The sequence below is a fragment of the Atractosteus spatula genome, chromosome 1 (genome assembly GCF_055471065.1).
Source record: "Atractosteus spatula isolate fAtrSpa1 chromosome 1, fAtrSpa1.hap1, whole genome shotgun sequence".
Taxonomy (NCBI): Eukaryota; Metazoa; Chordata; class Actinopteri; order Semionotiformes; family Lepisosteidae; genus Atractosteus; species Atractosteus spatula.
The window spans coordinates 18829293-18839643 of NC_142706.1; the positions used below are offsets into that span (position 1 = coordinate 18829293).

The 10351-nt window shown below is 34.5% G+C and overlaps 1 protein-coding gene across 1 annotated transcript; it reads right to left on the reverse strand.

The window, feature by feature from the left end:
• Nucleotides 1–9: 9 nt before the first annotated feature.
• LOC148840701 (uncharacterized) lies at nt 10–3683 on the reverse strand. Its single transcript, XM_088922587.1, has 4 exons — nt 3137–3683; nt 2595–2786; nt 1920–2002; nt 10–864 (listed from the first exon to the last, which is right to left on the reverse strand). The coding sequence occupies exons 1-4, from the start codon at nt 3336–3338 to the stop codon at nt 826–828; spliced, it is 516 nt and encodes a 171-aa protein (XP_088778713.1). The 5' UTR covers nt 3339–3683; the 3' UTR covers nt 10–825.
• Between the last annotated feature and the right edge of the window lie 6668 nt (nt 3684–10351).

Consider the following 10351-nt stretch of genomic DNA (forward strand, 5'->3'; position numbering starts at 1 on the left):
AAGACTTAAGTTTCCAAAGCATTAACTGATTATATTTATAACAATATAAAAGAATACAAAAAATATAAAAAAACAACATGGAAACAGCGCATGTAATAAGCTTAAAGAATTCTTGTTTTAACCCATAAACATCTATGATTCTAAATAAACCACTATACCTATATTATTAATGTAATACTGCTACACAAAAAAGTTCTTAGGGCTTAAACCAATGTTCCCCCTATTTTACAATGTTATTAATGGGATTAGAGAGACCTTTTCCGGTACTTCAACCCATTTTTGCATTTCTCAAGTCAAAAGTCAAACCTTTTTCTTCCATTAAACTACATTGCTCCTTGAACAGACTATCAGAATGTAAGTTTGCAAAAAATAATATCAGTGAAAGGTGTAAACCAACATTAAGAAACTGTACTACAAATAGTCACTTATTAAAGTAGTATAAAAGATTAAAATGCAAACAATTACACTACACTAAAGACAGCTGCCGAACAAAGCATTCTCAACTGCTGCCAAGCCCAGGGCAGAGCTGTCATCAAGGGCTTCACAAGTTTGGTACTATATAGATCCATTTGGGTCCTTAAAGAAAATAAAATGCAGTGCATATTGTACATGGACTTCTGCAGAAAGGAATTCTTAATTGTGTATAAAGTGACAGTGTAATAACAATCAATATCTTACAGTTATAGCAGTGCATATCTGAGCCAAGTGATTCTCATCAAGCTTATATACAGGTAAGTAGTACTGTATATTTAGATCGATCTTAAACATTTTTGGTCACTGGTATCTGAGTGAATGCTGCATCACAGATGTTGCAACACTGTATTCTCACAGCCCATCAAGAGAACACACAACTTCCTGGAACACCTGCAAGAGATGGAAAGATGTTAAGTTATAAATAACTTAAAAGTTATAACTTATAACATAAAAGATATAAATGCAGCAAAATCATGGGTTCCCCTTTGGTTCCTGAACCATTGTGATTTATTCATCTTAAAATCTCAATCACTCCTGAGAATATATCTGGCTAATTTCTTATTCTCTAGTATTTCTGTTTTGTTTGTTTTTTTAGTTTATCCTGTTGTCTTGAAATGATCATCACTGAAATTCAGGGCATATTTTAAGGTTCTGTTCTCTGACAAGGCTAAAGTAGACGTTGGGCTTGATCACGTTAGATCCAGAGTAGATATTTTTAGAATAAGGCTAAATGGCAAGGCTTAATGACATTTCAATCTTTTCTAATTTTGTAATCGTCCCTTAAAGATTCTACCCCTGTAAGGCCATGAGATCTTCTAGATTTTATTCAAGCTGCACCCTTAGTGATTTAATTAGTAAATACTAACTTTAGTGGACAAATGTACATTATCTTGTTCAGTAAACCACAGACACCTGTAAAACAGTTAAACAGGACGGGGACTCTCCAGGTCCAGATTTGGAGATCTGCTGTAAACTATTTTACACTACCTTCTGTAATTCTACATTTAAATTCATAAGCACACGTGGTTCTTTATTGAGAAAAAGATTGTTCTTTGCTTTATGACTGTAGTTTTAAGTAGTGAAGCAAAAAGTTTTTCATTGTTGACAGCTGACACTTAGAAAATTAAGGTCCCTGATCAGTGTTCTTCAAGCCTCTTATTAACCCTATTGTAATCCTGAAGGAGACCACTTTGTCACAGACAACTTGATTATTTACACAGGCATAAATCAGAGTGCTAAAATCACAAGTCTTAAAGTGTTAATTTAACTTCATATGAATAACACCAGTTTTGGAGAAATCAAAATGAATATTCTCCAGCATTTTTCCTTTCTTTCCCCCAAAACACTCCAAAACAGGGTTTGTCTTTGGAAAGACAATGAAAGACTGCTCTCAAGTAATTCTGTGTCTACAGAAACCTTTAAATGAATAAAAATCGCATACTTACAGATGGATTGACAAAGAAATATGATAGTGCTATGAACAGTTTCTTTTCCTGGTCATTATATCGCCAACAGTGCATTGCATGACCTACAAAAACAACAACAACATTGATGGTTCAGCAGGCTTTGTGATATTAAAAATAAAGCTACTGCAAAGAATATGTGCCACTACATTCACTACAAGTTGCAATCAAAACACACTGGCCCTTCGTTTCATTTATAGTCCTTAACATGGATGTCAGAGGTGTGCGATGCACTACTTATTACATCAAAGCTAAGTTAAACCTCCTTTCATTTAAAGAAACCTGATTTGTCCATGGCAAAGTCAAATTTTAAAGGTATCGAATTTAAAATCACAGCTTGTACTACAAGTTGTAGAATCAAAGTAACTTGTGACATAAGCTTTTATAACTGCTTCGGTTTCAAGTTTCTCTTCAAAGGACATAGTTTCTTTTTACTACTGGATGCGAATACTGTGATCTTCAGTGGCATTAATGGGCCGCGGTTGAGAATTTCCATAAAGTATTTAAAACAATTACTCAAAGCAAAAAAAAAAAGTTGTATGCGGTTACGACTCAGGTGAGGCAATCGGTCATTTCACATGAAATATCGCTGTGTATTTCAGCCCTGAAATCCTTTTGAACATCCTGAGCAAAGTGAAATTAAAAAAGTAAACACACCTTGCATTTTCTGCAGGCATTCTCCGGAATTATTGCCTATGAAAAAGGAGCCCTCTTCGATGCTGATCTGGTCATATTTGTCCATGTTTACCAAGATGCTGTTTGTGAAGGGCAGGTACAGGGTGCTTCCATTTGGTTTCCAGCACTCAGAGTAAAACACTCCTCTGTTTCCATTAATTGATACAAAACGTGCTTTTAAAAAAGAAAAGGGAAAAACCTATATTAGAACACCAAAAAAACAAAACCTTCAACTGTGAAGATCGTTATTTTTTATTATTAGGAATGCTTTTCATGAAACCCTTCTCAGCAAGAATCCCCTCAAAAACTAAAACGTTTGTATTTTTGCAGTTATAAGAAAACGCATGATCCTTAAGACAAATACTTTAACATAATCAGCCAAAGATTTTACAGAATAAAACATAAAATAGATCAAATCAACCTGATTTCTTCCGTAAAGTCAATGCATCGCACAGTACACCGAAAACTTAAAATCTTCCTTGTTAGCTCAGCACCAATGCTCGTGTTTCGAGTGATCTACTAACCGTGTTTTCTATTCGTTTCCTGAGCTGCAAACCTTTGGTTTTCATTTGCTCCACAGACGCAGCCATTTGTGCCGTAGTTTTCCTCAATGTTGCGTTTTCTTTTGTTGGGTAGTACATCAAACGTGTGGCCATTCACTTTTTTATCACAAACTGTGAAATGTGCACCGTTCATGCTCGACAAGAACCCGCTTTCGCATTCCATAGCGTGCGATTCAAATCTTTACAAGTCTTTCTGCTCTTCTGTAAAGACAATGACTAAAATAATTACACTCCTCCTTACAGTGGATAACAGCTCTTTTGATTAATCGAGCTAAATAATTAATAAGGAACGAGAATAGTCTTTCCTGTACACTTCTAACTACTGAATCGTAGAAATAAAATATTACAAAGTGCCAGGCAATATACAGTAAGCAAGGCTAGAAAGTGAATTATGAGTAATGCATTACATAAAAACTAATTTCATGCATACAGTATACTATGCCCTGATTCAGTATTCACCGCTTGTGAAAAAAAACACCAGCAAGCTCTTGTTGCAACATTTCAGTGTAATTGTTTTTCAGATGTATTGTGAAAAGAAAGGCCTGGCTGCCCGATTGGCTTTCTGCGCATTTTGCCAGAATAAAACATTACTACTACATCTCTGTTAATGTGGTGGGCTCTAATTATTAAGACAAATGTTTCTCTCCTATTACATTGGTAAATATTGATATCGATTAGCGCAGAAGGCTTTTTATTTAGGATTTTGTTTTCAATTGCTTTTACAGGCATTGCCTTGAACAGCTATAGGCGCTGTAAATGCGACTTACAGAAGCCGTGCTGGTCATTTGAAACTTGGAGGGAAACCTTTCGAATTATCGCAGTCTGGTGGCACTTTAAAACCAAAAGTTACAGGGAAAAAACTACAGCGACCAAGCATTGTAAACACAGGAAAATAATGTTCTTATTTTAATTAAAACATATTCCTCCTGAAGTCGTCAATCGTGTGCAATAATGGCACACCAACAATGCAATCGATTGGTACTGACAACTGCAGAAACTACAGTTGTTTTACTTCTCTTTTACTTAACAGTATTGAGAAACCAAAACGTTACGTAATTTACAAAGATAATAGTTTATCTGCCACATAATTCTTTCTGTAAAATACAATGCCATTTTTGCATTAATGTTTTGTTTTGAATGTTTTTAAAAACGTGTGCAGTAATTATTTGGCTATAGAACGTGAATGCTGTCGATCTTGACTATAAAAACAGAACGTTGCATGAAAGCCCACCAACATCACTGAGTTGAAACAGTTCTGTAAAGAATGGGCCAAAATTCCTCCAAGCCAATGTGCGGGACTGATCAACAGTTACCGTAAGCGTTACTGTGAATTCAGTGCTGCTCAAGGGGGTCACACCAGTTACTGAAATTTAATGTTGGATCATTTTGATCAATAAATGAATTAAAAAGTATATCCTTCTCTGTGTTATTTGTTTTATTGGGTTCTCTTTATCTATTTTTAGTTACTCAGATGAAGATCTGATCACTTTTTAGGTCAAATTTATGGAGAAATTCAGAAACTTTCTAGCACCACTGTATATAGTCGTTTTATGTGTTAGTTTATAAGTACGTGATGCAGAATACTGTAAATATTCGCTCATCCTTTCAATTTTTGCTTTTTCATTTCTCCTCCATCTCAGTGTGCAAAGAAAACAACAGTCAAGTGTTCTGATTGGTTTTCATTCCTGTCTATAGTTGGCAAGTTATCTGGTATTTTTTATTTATTTCATAGGATTGTTTTTCCTACGTTTTCCTTGAATGTACCACAACCCTGTATGTTGTCCCAACTCTATCTCCAGAACTACAATCAAGAGCTTTTCTAAGAGACAGAACACATTGCATCACTACTGATCTAACTTAAAATATAGCAGTACGTTCTGGACAGGCAGACAAACTGAGTAAGGATCAATGTGTGTTATATAGCTCCTATCAATAAAAAGGAGACAAAACAAAACAAAATAATTGTAGTCCGGAGTTATATTATATGTACTGCTATGGGAACCATAAATGAAACTAAACTAGACGCAAATTCTAATCTAGAGGATAGTCGGCATGGAATTAGAAAACAGTGATCTTTTGTTAACCTATACGTCTTCTATTGTTCTAAAAAAATAATCATTATTTTAAAGAAAATCTTTCTGCCGTTTGTGTTGCCACCAAATAGTTGCATATTAAATCAGCTTTAGCCCAGTAGTAGCTCTAAGTGGGTGATTGGTTAGTGAACAGAACATTTGCTGTAAATAGCAGTTTAACATGATATTAACAATCCCATGGAATAACAAACCCAAGTATGTGCTCCAGTTCTCTAAAACAAAAATCACTGCAGCACTGTAACTATAGCACTGAATTGGAAATTATTTGTTTTTGCCCTTTTCAAATTATTTTTAAACTCCTCAATGCAAGCATTATTGCATTATTTAAAAATTGCATTATTAAAATGATAACATTCCTAATGTTTAAATTCAAATGGAGCAGGATTTTTTTTATGCACAGACCTGTTTGTACACACTGTGTTACCTACTGCAATAGACCATTTCTGCTTGTTACCAATTTTATGTCAAACTGTGGTGGAGTTAACACTTAACTTGTGTTATGTTACTGGTATAGTGCTGTTGTAATTTCTACCAGCAGATGGAGGTACATCATAGAATTCAGAGCTAATTGCACCAGTGCATATATACTGTAGGATTGCCTTTCACTGTGTTATTTTGTGATTTTCTTTGGTTTATAGAGTGAGCATCACAACAAATGTATTGCTGTGTTAAAGCATGTATGTTGATAGAATAATAAAGTATATGGGATTTGGATATTTATTATATGTTTCTGCCATCATTCTGGTTAATTTGAATAGTCGTCCATTACAGAGATATACCCAAGTGACTTTGCATAAACACAACCCCTTCATTAGTGAAAGAGTTGATTGGATACAAGGGATGAAATTGTTGAACCTTATGAATGTCAAGTTCTGTAAAAATCAAAAAAGAAAAGCACAGAAAGGAGCCAATATTCCTCAATTAAGATGAGAACAAAATCATTTGTGCCTTTGGAATGCTAGATTAACACTTCAGGCGTATTTGCCAGAAATATACTTGAGATTTCTTTAGCGATGAATCTAGGCCTTTTGTAGAACACCCTGATGGTTGTGGGCCAAATGTTTCACAGATGTGTAGAATGATACCCTAGGTGAGATGTACAACACACCAATCCATGTGGAGATACAAGCTTGATGGCCTGGGCGGGTGTTTAGACACTGTAGAACTCCTGTGGTTGTGAGTGGTTGTCAGAACCTGAGTGCAAAGACTACTCTGAACATGTCCTGTCCTTCCTGTTCACTCTGCTTTAACGTGAAAACACTCCTACAGATCACAGCATGTCTACATGCTCATGGTGTGACTTCTTTCTTGAGAGATCAAAAATGAAACAATTATGCAATAGGTGCCCTACTCACCACTCACTGGGGTGAAGTGGTATCTAATTAATAATTAATAATTGCTTACACTTATATAGCGCTTTTCTGGACACTCCACTCAAAGCGCTTTACAGGTAATGGGGACTCCCCTCCACCACCACCTATGTGCAGCATCCACCTGGATGATCCGACGGCAGCCATAGTGCGCCAGAACGCTCACCACACATCAGCGATCTAGTGCTCAGAGACCAGTGAACAGGGGTATGGCTATTCAGGCTCTGGGACAGAATTCCAGAAAATAGTATCTAGGATCTGATGCAAAGCACAGGCGTCCACAGATGGTATTAGATTGCCACTATAAATAAATTTACCCAAGTCATGTCTTTTTGATAAGGTGTCAGTGCTATCTGCTTCAGTAATGCTAGTAATTTTCCATACGATTACTGTGAATTTGTTGCAATTACAGTATAACCATTAACTATGTTTTGATGCTCTGTATAGTTTCAAAAGTGAGTGTTATTATGTATATTAAATCCATGCCATTTCTGTTAATAGAAACTAGGTCACACAATGACTCAAATTAAACTTGTTTAAATCTTACTCATTCTCATTTTTTTATCAAGAGGGAACAATAAGCCACTTCATGATATGATCGCAAGGCCATTTAATAAAGTGGAACAATCTATCTATAAATCATTTGCTTCAAATATGTTTCCCCTTGATGATTAAGTAGAAATAAGTGTAACTCCATGCAGTGCATTGTAATTCTCAATGGAATTCAGTTCCAGGTACATTCATATACAGTATGTTACAGTACACCACTAAATATACCTACAGACCATTTAGCAGCTGCTAAGACACACTTAGATCTGACTCTCTAGATCTGGGCAGTATTAAATACATATAAATTATATTGTTTTATGTATAAATAATGTGTTTACCTTTCAATTAAATATACACTTGTGTCATTTATACTGTCCATGTTTATATAACAAAGGATTTACAGCAAAAATAAAAAATAAGTAAAATGAACAAATAAAAATATACTAATATTATAGGCATGTATGCAAATAGAAAGTAGGGCCCTTTTCTTTTATAGGTATAGAATGTTGTTCGTACAAACAGTACACTGTTCACAGAGTAGGCATACATGTGAACTGTTATAAATGAGAATAGTGAAAGGAATGTGTAATTATAGTACATGAATATTGTGTTTTTAAATTTTTTGGTCTTTCGAATCTATGAGAACATAGATTTTCAGCATAGCGAAGTATTGGGGCATCAGCAGATTTTAGCACCCACTAAGTACTCGTGTAAATCTCTGATTTCCTTGTCACTAATTTAGCTAGCTGTAAGCTAAGGGCATGCCGAGGAGGAAAAGCTTCAGTTAACAGAACTTTTCTTGACATTCATGCGACAGACACATTTGAAAAATTCTGCTTTGTTTGCAGATTCCATTGGCTTTTCTGTGTTCTCTTTAGATGCTGTGTTGGCACAAAAGAATGTCAAATACCAAAAAAAAAAATACAGTACAGAAAATGGGGGGTTTGGAGGCTAGTAGAGGTGGTGTATTTTCATTCATATTATCTACAAAGTATTTAATGACTTATTCTGTGAGCAAACAAATTAATTGTATATACAGAATTTGTAAGCTTAAACAAGTCTGTTAACAAAATTATGGCTGTGAAGAGCAAAATATATTCCCTGAAGATATTGATAAAAAAAAACCTTTCTGAAATAAAAATATATTTACCAGGGAAACCTATAATAATAGCTGTTGTTTGTTAGAAAACTCGGTATTTTTATAGGCTATTTTATGCTAAGTTAAAGAAAAAATGCATTGCAGATGGTCTGTTGTGTAGCTATATTAGATTGTCTTCGGGGAACATCTGCAAGACTATGGAATTCATTTGATGATTCATTGTGTATCAAATATGTCTCCTATTTTGAGCATATAAGAACACAGACTAATTATTCCCATGGAAGTGCATTACTCTGCCAGGCAGTTTTACAGTACCGACTCCAGACATAACTGCCTTGAAAATATTTCTTCTTTTAGTAAAACAACAGTTCTTATTTTCACTCAGTACCATTTTTAGACTTTACAGTATGTGTGCCTCTTAGAACATTCTTATTAGCTTGGGGGATTTCTTTGAAAGGGAGATTGTACAGTACATCACAAATTTGGTGGTTAAAGATAGAATACTAAACACTTCTAAGTCTTCTAAGTGGCATTTTTTAAGTGACCTGTACAGTGTGGGCATGTATAACCTTTAAAACCCTTTGTAAAAATGGTAGGATAATACTGTATGTTCATAGTTAAAAACTAGAAAAATTAAATATGCTACAAGGTGAAGTTGTAAGCAAATCACTGTTGCAGAACAAGAAAGGTGATGACAATTTTGTAGTTCATCTAGCTTGTTGGGTTTTCAGCAGCTAATTGATCAGATGATCTCATCCAACCGTATCTTGAAATGAAACGAATGCAGTCTTAATACAGATACAGCAATTCAAAATGGCTGTACCTGTGGTACACTAATTACATCATTCCAATTTGAGCATTCATCTCTTACCTGTCATGCTCAACGTACAGTACCTCTATTTACTATTATTTTAACTTGTTAAAAACATGAAATAACCTAGGCTACCACCTCCATTAAAGTATTAATCATTCATTTTGGGCATAATCAAAAGTCTTCTCAAAATCTAAAAATACCATATACCACAATGCAATATAATATACTGTATATGTCAATACACATCTTATGCTGTGTTGTTATGATACTCCTATTGCATATTGTGGAAGCCTGACAATTTAACTAAGACAGTCCACTAGCATCCTGTTGGTGTGTGGATGATTTTCAATTTATTTTGTACGTAAAAGAAGTAGGAGGTCTGTAACATTGGCACATAATTACATGGTTTAGCTTTAAAACTATTTTAACATGTTACATTAAATAATAAAGCAGAAAAAAATACAATGTTTTTGAGACATTTTACTTAATCGTTTTTTGTTTGTCTGCTATTGTAATACAGAAAGAACCTTTTATTATTTTTAGCCATCATCACTATTGCCAGAATCCCTCTAATACTTCTTTCTTGTTCTTGCAATTAATAATGCTCTTTTTAAAAAATGATTCTAATCTGTTTTAATCATTTTATTAAAGTGCTTTCTTTCTCTTTATATTTGTCCTGAATTATTAAACCGTTTAGACCACTTCGAAGCCTTCGAAGTTAGTCTGAATGTTTTCTTTTCAGGTGCTTTAGCAGTGATTAAAACAATTTCCTAGCCAATACGTTAAATAAAAGCGATACATTAAGCTAGATGACACACGATATTAACATGGTAAAATTTTCAACTATTACTTTGTGTGTAGGGTTGTTCAATCTTTATGGTTTTCTATAGGTTCAGTCGGTACTCTGTGTAGCTCGACAGAGTGAATTATCAAGTGGATTTTTCACTTTAGCGGAGATGTTTTAAAACTATTTCAGCCTGGGATGCTTTTTTCTAGTGCCTTTGCAGTGTTTTTTGTTCTCTAGTGCCATCTAGTGTTGAGTCTTTTTTCAGCATTTCACGAAAAAAATATTTTTAGAATTATATGGATTTCAGCGTCATCGCCCAAACTCAACTTTCAAAGCTATTCTAATTTTAACATCTGGACTATGGAGACAGCCTTATACTTTAAATTAACGTTTAATACAGTAGGTTCTGAATGGAAATTCTGTGCATAAAACATACATTTACCGGAAAGTTGTTTGACCCTATT

What these genes read in the sequence shown, in the direction of transcription:
- LOC148840701 (XM_088922587.1), bottom strand. Translation starts at nt 3,338, where the DNA reads ATGGAATGCGAAAGCGGGTTCTTGTCGAGCATGAACGGTGCACATTTC. An exon ending in GGAAACGAATAGAAAACACG is followed by an intron (nt 2,787 to 3,136) that starts GTTAGTAGATCA and finishes CTTTTTTAAAAG; the next exon opens with CACGTTTTGTATCAATTAAT. An exon ending in ATGCCTGCAGAAAATGCAAG is followed by an intron (nt 2,003 to 2,594) that starts GTGTGTTTACTT and finishes TTGTTTTTGTAG; the next exon opens with GTCATGCAATGCACTGTTGG.